The sequence below is a fragment of the Pongo abelii genome, chromosome 10, assembly GCF_028885655.2.
Source record: "Pongo abelii isolate AG06213 chromosome 10, NHGRI_mPonAbe1-v2.0_pri, whole genome shotgun sequence".
NCBI classification, from domain to species: domain Eukaryota; kingdom Metazoa; phylum Chordata; class Mammalia; order Primates; family Hominidae; genus Pongo; species Pongo abelii.
This window is the reverse complement of record NC_071995.2, coordinates 117,825,145-117,842,007: the sequence shown is the minus strand read 5'-3', so window position 1 is coordinate 117,842,007 and position 16,863 is coordinate 117,825,145. Positions and strand designations below refer to the sequence as shown.

The 16,863-nt window shown below is 44.8% G+C and overlaps 1 protein-coding gene across 1 annotated transcript in view; it reads right to left on the bottom strand.

Moving 5' to 3' along the window:
- SRRM4 (serine/arginine repetitive matrix 4) overlaps positions 1-10,980 on the bottom strand; it is a 182,802-nt gene extending 171,822 nt beyond the window's left edge. The window contains exon 1 of the mRNA XM_024256814.3: positions 9,772-10,980. Within this exon, the coding sequence (XP_024112582.1) occupies positions 9,772-9,902 (131 nt within the window). The 5' untranslated portion in view covers positions 9,903-10,980. The remainder of the gene's footprint in view (positions 1-9,771) is intronic.
- Positions 10,981-16,863: the final 5,883 nt, after the last annotated feature.

Sequence of the window (16,863 nt, the reverse complement as noted above, 5' to 3'; positions counted from 1 at the left end):
AAGAATGAGACAGGCATGGTCCCCATCCCCAGTGGTTCAAACAATTCTCCTATGAATCAGAGGAAATAATATTACTGGTTTTGAATATTGGCAATTCCATATGGTTCAGACTATTAGGTGTGAAAGTGATTCGATGAGGGGAAAGTGCTACAGTTCATGCATTCTACCAACATGTGTTTGGTCCCTGCCATGTATCTGGGGAAAGAGATTCATTCAACGAGGAGCTCATAGTCACAGTCCCTCTCCTCATGAGGCGAGGAGAGGTATGCTTTAGCCAATGATCGCCCAAATCCATATACAATTACAAACGTGTTGAAAACAGTGATAAGAAAGTAATGTCTGTAATGAGGGGTATGACTTAGTCTGCATCATTGTGGAAGGATCCCCAAGGAAACAGCATTTGCTCTGAGCTCTGGAAAGCGGAGTAGGCATAAATCAGGCACCAGGGGAGATGAAGAGCTTTCCTAGAAGCATGTGCAAAGGATCTGTGGCAGGAAGGAGCCTGGGAAATGTGAGTAACTAAAAGGAATAAGATGCAACTAAGCAGAGGAAGTGAGAGGTGGCGTTTTAGAAATGGTCTCAGGGAGGTGGGCAGGAACTGGACCATGAAGAGGCTAGAGGCCATGGCAGCAAGCTGGCTCTGTATACTTCAAAAAAACATGGGGCCAGGCATGGTGGCTCACGCCTGTAATCCCAGTACTTTGGAAGGCTGAGGAGGGTGGATCATCTGAGGTCAGGAGTTCAAGACCAGCCTGGCCAACATGGTGAAACCCTGTCTCTACTAAAAAAATACAAAAATTAGCTCAGTGCAGTGGTGGGCGCCTGTAATCCCAGCTACTTGGGAGGCTGAGGCAGGAGAATTCCTTGAGCCCGGGAGGCGGAGGTTGCAGTGAGCTGAGTTCGCACCACTGCACTCCAGCCTGGGCGACAGAGCGAGACTCCGTCTCAAAACAAAAGCAAAAACAAAAACAAACCAAAAAAACACAAACAAGAGAAAGTGATAGAGGGCTTTAGATGGAGGGAGAGAGGGCTTACATGGTCTGATGTGCTTTTCAAAGAGGTTCTTCTGGGTCTATGTGGATAATGGATAAGAGGGGCAAGGAGAGAGGAAAGCAGTATTGCTGCGAGTGGTATGAAGTGGGATTATAACAATGGCAATCACCTAAACTGATTGAACATAAAACAAGATGAGCAAAACAAAACAAAAACACCCCCAATCTTAAAACCCAAACCAGAGTGACAGGAAGTCCAGCCAGGAGAGAAGAATATACTAGCAATCAGACAGACCCGAATTCAGCTCCTGCTTTCATCACTTACACATCGTGTGATTGTGGGCACACACTGAATTAAGATGATGTAGAGACAAAGCCGAACCAAATAAGACAATGCCGAACCCTGAAACAGTCATTAAGCAATTCACGTCTACGTGTGTCTGTTCAAAACAAATAGTAAGATCCTCTGGATGCAAAGGTTTCTCATCTAGAGACTCCCCTGGTTGCTGGATTCCCAGGGCTTACCTCTCCTCTCTGATATCATTTTTTTCCTCCTCTGCAAAGTGTCTTATCCTATAAACATGCTGATTGAGAGCTCTGGGTTATCATTCCAATTCTGACTCTTACCAGCCATGCGTCTGTGAGCAGATCATTTCTACTCTCAGAGCCTCCGTTTTCTCATCTGTAAAATAGGGTCTTGAAGCCACCTCTCTTCTGGAATTATTATAAGGATAGAATTGGATAAGAGATGAAATGTGTTCAGCACAGGGCAAGGCACATAGTAACACAAGGCTCTTAGCACACACATTCCCACCGCAAGTGAGCGCGCACACACACCGTGAAGATGCACGCTTCAGGCCCAAATGGCACCTCTCTTTCTGCAGAAGTGGCAACTGTCTTCTAAATTCCTGCTCAGCTGCCTAAGCTTAACTTTTAATGAAGCCAGAGAACAGTGATCTGTTGGTGTTTGTACTCAGCAAAGCTGTCTGACAGCGGCATCTAAGCTCTGGGAATCTAGCAACCAGGGGATTCTCCAGATGAGAAATATTTGCGTCCAGAGGATCTTAATATTTGTTTTGAACAGACACATGTAGACATGAATTACTTAATGACTGTTTTAGGGTTCGCCATTGTTCCTGTATTTGGTTTGGCTTTTTCTCTATGACATCTTAATTCAGTGTTTTATTTCACAGAGCTCCACACACAGGCTGTAGCATATGGGAGCTCCCTCAGCAAAATTTCAAATGGTGTGGAGGGCTGGAAGGTGTGGGGGGACAGGTGCCGGGAGAGATACACAGAGGGAGAGAGAGAGAAAGAGCAGACTGTAGCTTCAAGAGTGTGCAGTGGAGGGGGCTACTGGGTGCAAGGGATAGCCTAGGTTTGCATGCATGAATATGAGAGACCAAACCCTTGCACTGTGGAAACAAAATCTATCACTGCTATTTGGAAGTCTAAATAGCATCTTTAAAGTTTCCTGATCTGATTGTGCACAATCAAAGAGACTGTAAATTTCATGATTGTCCATAACACATGGAGGGGCCCAGCCAATCTTCTGATATTGCTGTTCAAAGTCATCACTGGCTGCATGAGAGTCAGGAAAGAGGGGTCAACAGAAGCAGATCAGATCTGGAACTCTGCCTGAGAAGGCAAGAACCCCCCTGGGACCACCTCCTGCCCCCAGCCTAGGACCTAGGAATTTCCTGAACTGGCTTACAAGGCCCCACTTGATTGGTTTTCTGCCTGCATCCTGGGAATCATCTTCTGTCACTCTCCCATTCACTCACTCTGCTCTAGCCACACTGACCTCCTTGCTATTTCTCAAATACACCAAGCATCCTTCTACCTCAGGGCCTTTGCACTTGCTGTTCCCTCTGCCTCAAACAGTTTTCTCTCACTTATCCTCACAGCTCACCTCTCCCTTCATTCAGGGATCATGCTGTCCAACAAAGCAGCTCATTCCCTCACCCTCTGTTCCTTTCCTTGGCTTTATTGTTCTTTACAGAACGCATTACCATCAGCTCTCATTTATTTATTTGGTTTTTCATTCATTGTCTTTCTCCTCCATGGGAACAGGGAGTTCCTGTGTTCATTCACTGTTACGTTGAGTAGTGGTTCAATAAAAATGTTGAATGACTGAATAAATGAATGAAAGTACAACTTAATTTTTTTTTAGCCAACGTGCAGCTTCTTCCACTTTGTGTATTCATTCCCCTGTGATTAATTTTATCTTCCACATTTGCAGGCTCGCTATAATCCCCCCATCACTGGTGGTTGTTCATGGAATGCAGACTGGATTTCCTATTAGCCAGAGCTGGTCCGTGAAGGACAAGAAGCCTAATAGCTCACACCAGAGACTGCATCCTTGAGCTGGAAAATGTATATTATATGAGCAGCTCCCTTCCACGGCTCCCCTCGACTAGCATTGACTATTCCCCAGCAGTTAATATTCCCCTCAGAGAGTTTAGCCTGCTTTTTCTCCTAGAAAAAGAAATGGTCTTCGGGACCCTGCTGGGGGCAAAGTTCTCATTTTCTCTGATCATTCCTTGTATTTGTAGATAATGTTGATGAAATAGAAGAATCATCCCCATTTTGCAGATCAGATAACTAAGAATAACTGTGTGACTATAAGCAAGGGACTTCATGCTTCATTAAGGGTCTCTCCCTTCACTGGTTTTTTTTTTACATTCCTCTGTCTTTATTTCTCCCTACATTATCGTACTTAAGACAATAATATGTTTTACAGTTTCAAAGAGCTAGAAGGAAAATACTGAATGTTTCCAATAAAAGAAATTATAAATGTTTGAGATGATGGATATGTTAATTACATGATCTGATCACTGTACATTATACGTATCACAACATCACTATTACCCCCAAATATGTACAGTTATGTGAAAACAAATTTTAAAAATTAAAAAGACTATCTGCCTTATGAAATATGTACTTATGTTGTGTCTACCTTTGCTACGAAACTCTGAGGCCCTCACAAGAGGACATTCAACTTTTTTCTCCCCAATGGGCCTGGCAAATAGTAATGAAAAAACCTATCATTTATTATTTATAGCAAGAACCGACACTGATGGAGCCCTGACTGGGTGCCAAATAGCACTTTCCATAAATTAGTTCATCCAGTCCTCACAGCAGCTCCTGGAGGGAGCTGCTATTATTAGCCCCATTTTATGGATGAGAAAACTGAGATTGAGAAGGTCAAGCTGCTTGCCAAGTCTCATAGCCCGTAAGCATTTGCAACCAATAAAATAAAACACTTCCTTTGATTAGTGTGCCCTTGGGGTCTGTCAAATGTTTTAAACAGCTCTACTGATCTCCAGTGGCTCTTCAGAGAACACCAAAGCCACATTTAAAAGTGAATACAGAGCATTGGGGTGGCTCAGGAGTCCAGTCCACAGAACCCAAGCATCACTACTGAACAAGCGCAGCCCAGGTAGTAAGGGGCTTTAGCAGCCTCCCTCTCTGCATCTCATTGGGTAGCCCCTGGCATAGTACACAAGAGCATCTGCTTTATGGAGATCTGGGTTTGTACCAGGCACAGTGCCATGCTCTTTATATAAATTATCTCATTCACTCCTCACTACAACTCCAGCAGAGGAGTATTTCACAGATGGGGAGGCTGAGGCACAAAGAGGTGAAGTGACTAGCAGGTCCTGCAGCTTGCACGTAACAAAGAAAGATTTGAGCCTGGATAGATTTGACTTCAGAGCTCAAACTCTTCATCATTCTACTCCTCTACCTCAGAAATATTCTCTCACACTTCAGCGAAAGTCTTAGGAACAAGCAATTTAAGAGCTCTAGTTTTGCTAAGCCCCTGTGAATTCTTCCACTTCACAGGAAGGTAAATCCAGCCACTCTGAAAAAAAAAAAAAGATTTTTTTTTTTAAAAAATGTATTGCGCTTCCGCAGCACGCCTGAAGTGTTCATGGAGAAGAAGGCACATGACCCAGGCTTCCTTCCCTATTAAAGGAGTTAGGGTTTTAGGGATGTTCCCTTTTTTTGGTGGCCTGGAGCAGGGGTGGAGGTAATGGAGACTCACAGGCCTGGAAAGCGTATCCAAGTGGCATTTAGTCCAACCTCCTGCCCCCATACTGGCTAACATGTCTACTTGCCCAACCAGGCAGATGTCTCTATCTAGGGAACCTCATTCTGACACCAGGGAGAGTCGAATCTATTTGCAGTGTGTGTGTCTTTCAAGTTGCATTGATCAGAAGCCTCAGCCTCTCAGAATTGGAGGTGGGGTGGGGAGAGAGCTAATCTGTTGCTGGGTTTGAACCATGCACATTCATCTAATTAATGCATCCAACATTCGCTGAACATCTACCACATCCTGGTTCTCTAAGATAGCACGTTTGCCGGGTGAACACAGCAGAATGTCAGAAATGACCCCTGCAACCAACCCCTGTATCCCATTCAACAAATTTCGCCTTTCAAAAGGAGAAAGATTTGACCCACACAATAACGCTCCCTTCCCAGAGAAAAACGCTCATTCACTGCCAGGGCAAGCATTTTCTGTGACCCTCAGTACATTGGCTCTTAACCACAGGCTGCTGCCAGAAAATCGCCTCTCAACAGCCCCTCACCCGGCTCCTGGTGGTCAAGTCAGCACAAACATGCTAACTGATCTCTTGGCACCGAGGGGAGTCTTGAATTAAATGGTTCAAAGGCATTTTTTTTTTCTGCCTTACAATTTCCCTTTGTGCAGTAAAATCTCCAATAGTTCGGAATTTATGGCCTTTTGGACAGGGCCTGGGCTGAAGTCTGCTTCTGGTCCATTCTGCATAGAAAGGATTTTTGAAGAAAATTAATAGCTTGCTAAAAGAATTGTAAGGAAAATGCGTATTCTATTTAAGGGGATATCTTTTCTAGCCCTTTACTAATACTCATGCATCCATAAACAACTGATATGCTCATTTCAAATGATTTTTACATGTTCATTAAGCCTTTAGCTGCTACTATTTGTCGATATGGTGATATGAAATCATATTGTGGCTTGATCTAGCCTTAAGCACTAGGTTTTCACCGAGCTGAAACTTCTTAGACACAAACTTTTCTAGGCTAAGAAATTAAGAAAGAGAATTAAGTTAATGCCAGGCAAAATGACTACCCTTCTTGGGTGGGGATAAAAGGGAGGTGGCTCTCTACAATTTAGAGATTCACATATCTTATCAATTCATGCTGGTTCCCTTCCTGCTGGTAGATAAAATTTGACAAGGACCACTCTACATTCTGGTTTGCCTGGGATTATCTCTGTTAGATCTTCCATCCTAGAATAATTACCAATGACACCCTCTTTCATTCTTAAAGACATTTTGATATAAACTATAAATCACACAGTCACTGTAGATTTGATGAAACCGTGGGATTAAAATTGTGATTTTTCAAGGAGTTTGAGCTTTCTTTAGACTGACAGTACCTGGTCTTCTCTATACAAACCAACAGAATGCTCCATGGAAATGTTATACCAATCAATTCTGAATCCAGATAATTATTTGTTATCCCCAACACCCTAACTGAAACAGTCAGATCAGAAAGCAGCTAACCTCTTCTCAGAGATGAGGATTATGGGACCACTTTCTACCCTGCCTCATGTGTGTTAACTTCATCTGAATGTAGTTGTCCATCAGGAGTTGAAATCCCAGTAAAAATGGTCAGCATTACTTGGGGGAGAAATGGGTAGGCATGGAGAACACAATGATGAGGAGTTGTTGCTTTCCTTTTGGCCACTCTACGCTTTGTTCCAGAGTCAATGTCTACTAAACAACACCATGCACCACACATAGGGGTAGAGCTTCACCTACCTCAATACTTACAACCTGTTGTCTGAGGGGTTACTGTTATTATTTCTATTTTCAAGCTCAGTGTGGTAAAACTACTTGTTCAGGATACATAGCTAGTAAATGATAGAAACAGGACAGGAATCCAGGTTGTCTCATGCTCAAGTCTGAGCTCTTAACCACTATGATATACTGCTTCCCACTCTGCTATACTGTTCTGACATTTGAGGCAGACATCTGGTTGCAATTTGATACATTATAAAGCTATTGCTTCATCAAGTATGCCTCACAGAGGGGGAGAGGAGAAAGAGAGACTAAGCAGGGGGTTGCTTAGATTGCAGTTGCATGATGTATGCATATTGCTATAAAATATAAAATCAATGAATTGAATATGTGTTTCTATCCTGGTACTAAATTACCTTCAGAGATAGACTTAAAGTATCCTGAGGAAGTTTATTCGGGGGGTGGCCTTCATCTATAAACAAATATTAAGTGTGACACCAACAGGACTGACTAGTGGTTCCTCCACTCACTCCCTACCATCCCTCTGCAGACTGCTACATGTGCTGGTCTGCCGACTGTGATCTGGGCTTGACTCATGGAACTAAACAACATTTCTGATGAGACCAAGTCCCCAGATTGCCTCTAGAGGAAGCCACCCAAACCCAGCTGATATTGTGCCAGTGCCTCTGTCTTCTTTCCTCTTGAGAACTCAGCTTTGGAAACATGGTACTTTCACCCTTAAGTAAGTGTAGAATGTTGAAAAGGAAGTGGAAATTGAATGTCACTGGATGTGGCTGGCTTGGGTGAGAATGGGAATGATTCAGGTTTTATCCAGTCTGTTAAAAGACAACTCCAATCCAACCTTTCCTGAGGACTTGGAAACAAATGTTCCCTTCTCACTCTCTACCCCAAACCAGGAGTAACAGTTATGAAACTGGAATCTGTTCTACAGAGAGGCCACGCCTATTACAGAAGTATTACACAGGATTCTCCTAGCGTGACATAAATCCAGGGCTTATGGTTCAGGCTTTCACCCCAGGGGTTGTTTCTAGGGCAAAGGAGACCCATGACATTAAAAGGCACCAAGAGTGAAATGATACTGGTTGCAGAGGGGGAGTGGGGTATTATAAAAGTCTCAGAAGGATTACATTAGAATTAGCAAAAAGCTGCAGAAAGCATGAGGGTTGAAAGACCTTGCAGGTCATTCATGTGATTGCAAATATGACCAAGAAAAGGGTAGGACAGTAACAGACAGACAGACAAAAGTGGAAAGTACCAAGCAAGGCGGACATTAGGTGTGCTTTCCTGAATCAAAACACCACCAAGAATCCGCTTTCCTCTCCCTGCACTCCTAAAATAGATGGAAGACTCTGGACTAAATGCCATACTTCTAGTTTCCTGTGAAATTTCCTCTAGTTCCTTCTACAAGGGCATTTGCTTTGGCCAGTGCAGCACCTGATTAGCCAACAGTAGGTACGTTCCAAAGGTGGAATAGATAGCAGAAACCCAGGAAGATAAAAACCACTGATGTCAAAACTCTATACAAAGAACCTCTTTCAAAGCAGAGAAGCATCAGCTTTTAATGGCATTTGGTATTATTGTTCCCCTTCTCCAGCCTGTGTCAGTGGGTGGATGGGTGTCCCCTCCTTCCTGTCTGCAAGCACTGGCTGGTGCTGCTTCAGCTTGAAGCCTGCTACACCCTACTGGCCTGTTGTGTTGCTTGTCCACCCATTCCTAAAATGGGACACCCATTTCTCTAAAGACCTGTATGATCCTCAATAAGACAGTGAAGAGGAAAACTTCTCCAGTCTGGCTTTGATTCTTCAGACATAATTCCCCATACGTCTTCCACCTCACACTCACTGGAAAGTTCAGAATCAGTTGTGCCAGAACAGACGTTCAGTCTGTCCGAAGCACTTTTGCAGACATGTTTTCAATCTGCTCCCTAATGCAGACTGCCAGGATTAATAAATCCTCCAAGTGGTCCCCCTGGTCCACTTCTTTCTTTTCTCCTACTAAACCACTCATCCAACACCAGCAAAGATGAGTTTTCATACTACGTTGATTTTCCCTGACAGAGGGCACAGCCTTCTTCCCTTCATTCTTAAACTCCTCTAAATTGAATGATTTATGAAAAGAATTGGATTTTTCTCTGTCTTGGAATGCTTCCATTTTCCCCCAACCTCCTCTCCCTCTCACCCCACCTCCTGTTCCCCTGTTTCTTTCATTTCTTCCCTTATTCTTCCTTCCATTGGCACCATGTCTACCACTATCCAAGGATCCGTTCTCATCCCAGAGTTCAAAGCAATCAGATTCTTTTTGAAAAAAAAAAACAAACAAAATAAAACTCTTCCAAGATCATCTTCACGATCTTGGAAGGCTCCTCCCTGACTCCTGAGCTCAGTCTTGGTTTTGTATGCTGGGGAGGAGAGAATTCAGCAGCAGCGGCAGCAGCCGCCAGAAAGGCGTGGAGGAGGGTGCTGTTTTGGGTGTATTTGAGGGAACAGCATATGGGCTTTTGTCAAAAATGTTCAAAGCTCGCTAGTTTCCGAGCCGAGGATGGAAATGTGTGCTATCTCTGAACGCTGCTTGAGCTGGCTCAATTCTCCTTTTCTGGTACAACAGCCCCCAAACATCTCAAATCCACCATTCCTTGGCCCACCTGCCCTCTGGACTCTGTCACACTAAGAAAAGTTTTTCAGTCAAGTCGTGCCCCACCTGCACCGCCCACCCTCAGGTAGCAAAACCTCTTGAATAGGAGCTACGGGGGTCCAATGAGCGTTGCTTTCCCCAAAGAATTCCTGTCCCTTCTCACCATCTTCCACCTCACACAAGCAATGAGTTCCCATGTTTCAGCGGGAGCCGCCAAGTAGTGACGGGAAAAGACAGGCGCCCTGGCCCGGCTGCCTGCATCCACCCCTCCGGGCTCTGGGGCACAGGCCAGAAAGGAGAACCTTCAGGATCCCCCCTTCTAAGAAGGAGATCATTACCTTGGCAGCGGCTTGCGGGCCGTGATACTGGCGACAATGATGCTCTCGGGACGGGGGGTGGCCACCGCTTTGAAGGTTCCTCGCCAGAACTTCTCAAAAAGCTGCTTCTCGCCTTGCTGAACGCTCGCCATCGCCAACCCAAAGGGGCCGGGGTGCCCGGGGCGCTGTCCAAAGTGCTGAAACGTGGATTCCAAACGGGGGCGACACCCAGCTCCGGGCTCTGTCCGGGTGAAACCCAGAGAGGGGCGGGGTGGGAGAGATCGGAGTTCAGGGCGGGGGATGGGACGCCCCAGCCCGGGCAGGCAGCAGAGAAAGGAGGTTCGTCCGCCGGGCTTTCTTCGCCCTTCTGGGTCGGCTCCAGGCTGCGTTCTGAGCTGGCTGAGCCTCTGCGCCCCAAGAAGAGAAGGGAGGGCTGGCTTTCTGGGCAGCACCAGGAGAAAAGAGGGGACGGGGTCGGATGTGTGTGCCTGCGCGTGTGAGCTCCGGCGCGCCCGGGTTTTGTCTCTCGCACAATGTGACGTTGGAAGAGGAGGCTGGTCGCGCGAGCTGCACTTTCCTCCCCCCTCTCCGTCTCTCCTCCTCCCCACCAACCCCCTCCTACTCAGGCTCAGCCTCCTGCCGCCATCTGCATAACAAAAGCCCGCAGGTCTTGGGAGGAGAAAGGGCGGGGCGTGCGCCTGTCACCAGGGCCCCGCGGCGACGGAGTTGCAGCGCTGATCCCTCTGAGAAGCCATCCTGGCACCCCAATCTGCGCCAGGCAGGAGATACTGCTTCCCAGGCCCCTCTCCTCTCCCATCATCGCTGGCCTTACTCAGCCCTTTCTTGGGTGCCCCCTTGGGGCCAGGCCACCTTTCTTTCCAGCCCCTTCACAAGTCTTGTAGCTGATCTTCTGCGGGGGTGGGGAGTGGGGGGGCGTAAAAAACTTAATCTATCCACCCAGCCGGCCTCCCCCAGACCCTCACTTTTGGGAGAGACGGTCTAGGCCGGTACAGAGGGTCCCCTGGGTTCCTCTTTGCGCCAGGGGTTAGCGAGGTCTCCACCACCCAGAAAGTGCCATTTGATCGACAATCCCTCACCAATTCGGCTTCTCGCCATCTGCCGAGCCGGGCCCCCGCCCGCCGAGGGGCGCAGCGTTACATCTGTGCATGCGGAGCTGTCAAGGGTATCTCTTTTGTGTCTCACAGCCGGCCTGCCCAGCGTCCCTGCCGCCAACCCCGTCCAAAGGAAAGAGTTCCCCTCCCACCCCACCCCACCCCCATCCACTCCTGGGGAATCCGCCTGCAGCCACTTTTCCTAATGCCGCTAGTCTCGGGAAAGGAGTAGGTTTTGGAAAAGAAAGCGCTTAGTGGGAGGGTTGGAGAGGAAAATCTCGAGGATTAGCAGGGGGATAGTTACTTTTCGGTCTTCTCCCCATCTTCTTACCGCCTCGCAGTTCAATCGTAATCCCAAGCAAGTGGAGGTTTAGAATCCCAAATCAACCCCAGACACAGAGGATCTGGTTAGAATGACTCTTGTTTTCCCCAGGGTTTTCGTTACAAAAAAAAAAAGGAGATCGTGGCGGGACCCCTCAGCCCTTGCCTTCCTGGAAGCCTTTTAATCTTAGCAGAGTTGCTACTCCCCCATCTCCCACCTAACACCCCCCCTTCCCCCCAACCCCGCTTCCACTTTCTAGGCTGTAAATTCCTGGAAGGAGGCCTCACTCAGTCTTAAAGGCCTCCAAGCACCTGGTGCTGAGTGCCAGTCACAGCGAGAATAAACTCCTGCTCTTTGCTAATGCAGATAGCAATGGGGACCCAATGAGGGCGCGGTAGGGCGGGGGGTCGGGAGAACAATGGGAACTCCAGAAATTCTCTGAAGGGGAACAGGAGGTAACTAGGAGGTGAAGAGGAAGAGGCCAACAGAGAGGATAAGATGGGGCAGGAGAAGAAAGAACCTTGGAGTAAATGAGTACCCATCCCAAAGGGTACCTACGTTTGAAGCGTGTGTGTTCGACCTGCCTGCGTCCGCTTATTTGAGTGCCTGAAAGCGCTACCCGCTCTGCAGTGACCCCTTCTGGTAAACAACGAGAGGTGCATTTGCTGGCTTCTTATGTGGGTTGCCGGGGGAGAGGGTCCAGAGGTGGGGTCAGGCCTGGGAAGGTTAGAGGTGAAGCAAAGTGGAGACTAGCTAACCCCTTCCCTTCCTCTCCGTCTTACCTTGTGCCCCAAATCCCCCATTCCCCGATTGGGCTAGACCCCCATTTCCCACCCAGAAGTTGGTATCATTGTAAATGCAATCTAGAGCTGGCTTCTTAAGTAGTAGCCTGGTATCTTTAAAACTAACCTTAGTCATGACATTTAGGGTATGAACTGAGTCACTTGCAGGAGAGAGGTAGGTGGGATCCTACTCCCACAAGATCAATCAACATCTTCCAGTTGTGTGCCTGCTCCTAATCCCTAAAATGTTGATAGAGCTCCCATATGCAAAAACATTGCCTTTTTACACTATAGTAGCCAGGTGAGGTGGGAGAGAAAGCTGATCTTATTCTATTTATTTATCTTATTTCAATAGATTTAAGGGTGCAAGTGTTTTTTGGTTACATGGATGAATTGTATAGTGATGAAGTCTGGGCTTTTACATACCTGTCACCCGAATAGTACCTTACCCCCAAAAGGCCATTATTAAAAAGTAAAAAAAAAAAAAAAAGATGGTGTAGATGCAGTGAAAAGGGAACACTTATACACTGTTGGTGTGGATGTAAATTGGTACAACAACTATGGAAAACAGTATGAAGATTTCTCAAAGAACTAAAAGTAGACATGCTCATTCTTTTATAAAGACACATGCATGTGTATGTTCACAGGAGCACTATTCACAATAGCAAAGACCTGGAATCAACCTAAATGCCCATCAGTGATAGAATGGATAAAGAAGTTGTGGTACATATACACCATGGAATACTATGCAGCCATAAAAAGAATATCATGTCCTTTGCAGGGACATGAGTGGAGCTGGAGGTCATTATCCTCAGCAAACTAACACAGGAACAGAAAACCTGATACCACATGTTCTCACTTATAAATGGGAGCTAAATGATGAGAACACACAGACACATAGATGGGAACAACACACACTGGGGCCTTTTGGAGGGTGGAAGTTGGGAGGAGGGAGAGGATCAGGAGAAATAACTAATGGGTACTAGGCTGAATACCTGGGTGATGAAATAATCTGTTCAACAAACCCCCATGACACAAGTCTACCTATGTAACAAACCTGCGCTTGTACCCCTGAACTTAAAATAAAAGTTAAAAAATGTAGACCTGCTATTCGATCTTACTCTGTTTTAAAGATGAAGAAGTTGAGGATGACCAAGTGACTTCCCCGGGGTGATCCTGTAGGAAGCAAAGGAAATCTGTGAAAAATACAGTTTCTGTTTTTGCTTAGTGGGGTGGAGGATGGAATGGGATACTACGCATATCAGGATGGACCTCCATTTAAAAATAAATCAGATAACAATGAGTCACATATTTAGAAGCACCTGGTGTTCAGGCTCCTAAATCGGGAGTCTGCGGTAATCAGTTCAGGACTTGGAATCCAGAATGCCTGGCTTCAAATTCCAGCTCTGCCATTTTCTGGCTGTGTAATGTTGGAAGAGTGACTTCACTTGCCTATGTCACAGTTTCTTTATCAATACTATAAAGAATTTTTTTTTTTTTTTGAGATGGAGTCTCGCTCTGTTGCCCAGGCTGAAGTGCAGTGGTGTGATCTTGGCTCACTGCAACCTCCGCCTCCCGGGTTCAAGCCATTCTCCTGTCTCAGCCTCCCTAGTAGCTGGGATTGCAGGCACCTGCCATGACGGCCCAGCTAATTTTTTTGTATTTTTAGTAGAGATGAGGTTTCATGAAGATTCTATAAAGATTATAAATAATATGTTTAGATGAACTAGCTGTGAGGATTGAAGGAATTAACACACATACAGGTTATAGAATGGTGTCTGAAACACAGTTTACTCAAAAATATCAGTTATTCAAGTGGTTAAAAGCCCAGCCTGTGGATTTAGAGAGAACTAGGATATGAAGCCCAGCTCTGCCACTTTGTAGCTGTATGAGCTTGGGCTAATAACTAACCTCTGCCTTTGTTTCCCCATTTGCAAAAATGGAGATATCACATGGTGGTTGGGAAGATTAAATGAAATATTACCTGTAAAGGACTTAACAAATTGTCTAGTTTATAGCAAGTGACCGTTCAATGGTAGCTCTTCTTGCTGATAATCTTGGAATAATCACCTGTTAGTATGTTAAGTCGGGCCATATTCAGTTCAATAATCATTAACTGACGCCCAGTCTTGCATCTTGGCCAGGCACAGTCCTGGGCATGGAGGACTCAAAGACAAACCAGACATAGTCCCTTCCCTGAAGCAGTTCACAGCCTAATTCACCTTCTGGGTCCCCACTGACTAACACTTGTCCCCTTTCCATCTCATCAAGTGACCTCTACTTTAGATCTGGCTTCTCCAATATAATGTGAACTCCAGTTCCTCCATTACTTTATTAAAATAGAACCATCTTGTGTCTCATTCCTTCAGGGTATTGCTTTCTGTTCCCCCAGATGCAAGCCAGCCCACCCCATAAACAAGGACCTATTAATATGCTGGTTAATGAATATAAACTTATGGCACAATTATTCCTTACCCTCTGTGCTATACTGAGGGTAGACATCACTGATCCTTCACAATACTCTTTCTCAGACCGACCCTCAGAATCCTTCTCAACACACAGTTTCTAGATAGCCACTACTAATAGGTTGGTCTTGGCATTCTAGATAAAATCAATTTGCCATCCATGTCTAGAGAATGTTTCTTTACCTGATTGGTATTGTTCTTTCATTTGAAAAAGGGGACAGCAGGGAGAAATGATTCCAAAATTTGCAAACCCAGGCACTCTAGAGCAGGAGCTAAGAAGATTCTTATGCATCCTTCTCCTTAGTGATCCAAAGATACAGCACCTCCAGCTCAGAGAAATAGCTACCTCTTCTCCCGAGGCAGTTCAAATCCCACCTCACTAACATTACCATGTTACCTTGGGTAAATCTCTTAATCTTTCTGTGTCCATGATTTCTCTGAGTACAATGGAGCCAACCATTATCTACCAGCATCAGAGAGCTTGACAGTCTGTACCCATTTGTAAAAGTCCAGGGAACAGTGAAAGATTCAAATAATTACTGAGATGATGGGAAATATGATAATGAGACCAATTCATCTGTCTTTATGTCTTTAAACAAGATCATGCTAAACCATTCAAATTACAAGATTATTTATTTGGGGAGAAAAATATGATAGCACTACTCAAGGTTTATCAATCCTCACTTCTTGACTTCTTCGTTCCCAATTTGACTTCTTCCTTTAATCCTCACTTCTTGAAAGTTCTACCTTGTGTCTAACCTGAATCCCACCTCTGTTGTTTATTGTTCATTCCTCTTCTGGAAAATACATGTGCACTACTTCAGATACTCCTGGACTAGCATGGATAAATCAGAAAGCCTCCTTCTGACTGCACAGATCCCAAGATTCTACATGACAGATGGATTCATTGCCATCTCAGACGATAAAAATTGCTATACTTATCAGATATATGTTACTATGTTCTAGTCACAACATGTGCTTAAACCCTTGATAAACATTATCTCACTTAATTCTCACAACAGCTCTATGATAAAGGAACCGTCATCATCTAAATTTTGCAGATTTGGAAACTGAGTCTCTGAGTGGGAGAATCACTTGCCCAGAGTTGCATAGCTAGCAAGTAGAAGAGTCTGCTTTCAAATCCAGATATGCCTTAATCTAAAGTCTAGGCTATGCTGACCTCCAGCAACAGGATAAGAAAAGTGTAACATTAGGTGAGTGTAAAATGTATCCATCCTGTCTATATATTGTGTCCATGTCTAGAGCTGCCCATTAGTCTTCATATCTATTTATGCTACCAAGGATGTTATTTTCAGAGCCTCCACCTTCTTCCTGCAGAACAGCAAAGAGTACTTGCCTGGTACTACTCTAATATGTGCAACCTGGTATTTTATAGGCAGTTGGCAGGAAAAGACATGAGTCTCCAAGGCTACCATATTGATTTTGTTGAAGAAAACCAAACTGAAGAATCTCAGTGGGAGGAGAAGGAGAGAGATGCTCAAAATCAAGACTGGAATAAAGGGACCATTCCTCCCCAGAGCAATTGTACTAGCCACCTAATCTGCCTTCCTGCTGCAATAATTCACCATCTGCTAACCTATACTTTGTACTTTTTCTCTCTAGGGACTTTTTTTTTCCTTCAAACTGGGGACGTGCTCATAACTTCCTTCCTTGAAAACCTTGTACTGACTCCCCCAAATTAGTAGGGTCAGTGCTAACCCCTCTGCATTATGTCTCTCATGATCTGGTGCTTGCCTTCTATCTGTCCTTGAACTTCACCCCCAGTTATTTCACGTTGCTCATTGTATCTCTATATACCCCGTTCTACTCTGTAACTCTCCAAATCACGCAAAACAAACCCCTCTGACCTCTCTGTCCTTTTGAAAATGTCCTATTCATTCTTTGATACTTTATAATCACATTATCTCAGAAGTCTTAACATATGCATTGCTAGCCTTCCATACCCATAATAAAATCTTCCTCTCTTGGACCTCCTTTGATCCATGGGTATACTTTATAATTTATTTAGAGTTACTTGTCATAGTATTGACTGGGTGATCCTTGAAAGAACAGACTATGTCTATTTCTTATTTGAGTCACAAATGCCTAGTATAGAATTGGCACATAGTAAAAGTTCAATAAATGCTGGTGTAATGAGTAGATTCCACATACAGTATGAAACTATACTAATGTTCAAGTTACCCAGTCCCGCAGGTAATGAGGCATGGTTTTATACTCATATTACACATGACAATACAGTATTCACACTGTGCTTACTGGCATTGTATATATTCACTTAACTGTGAATTGATGAGAGAAAAACACTGTATTTTATGTATACTCTGTGTAGTATGTATAACAGTAATAATATGCAATTATAACAATATATGTGTATATAGTTACATAGTACTCAGTGCCAGGCATTTTTCTAA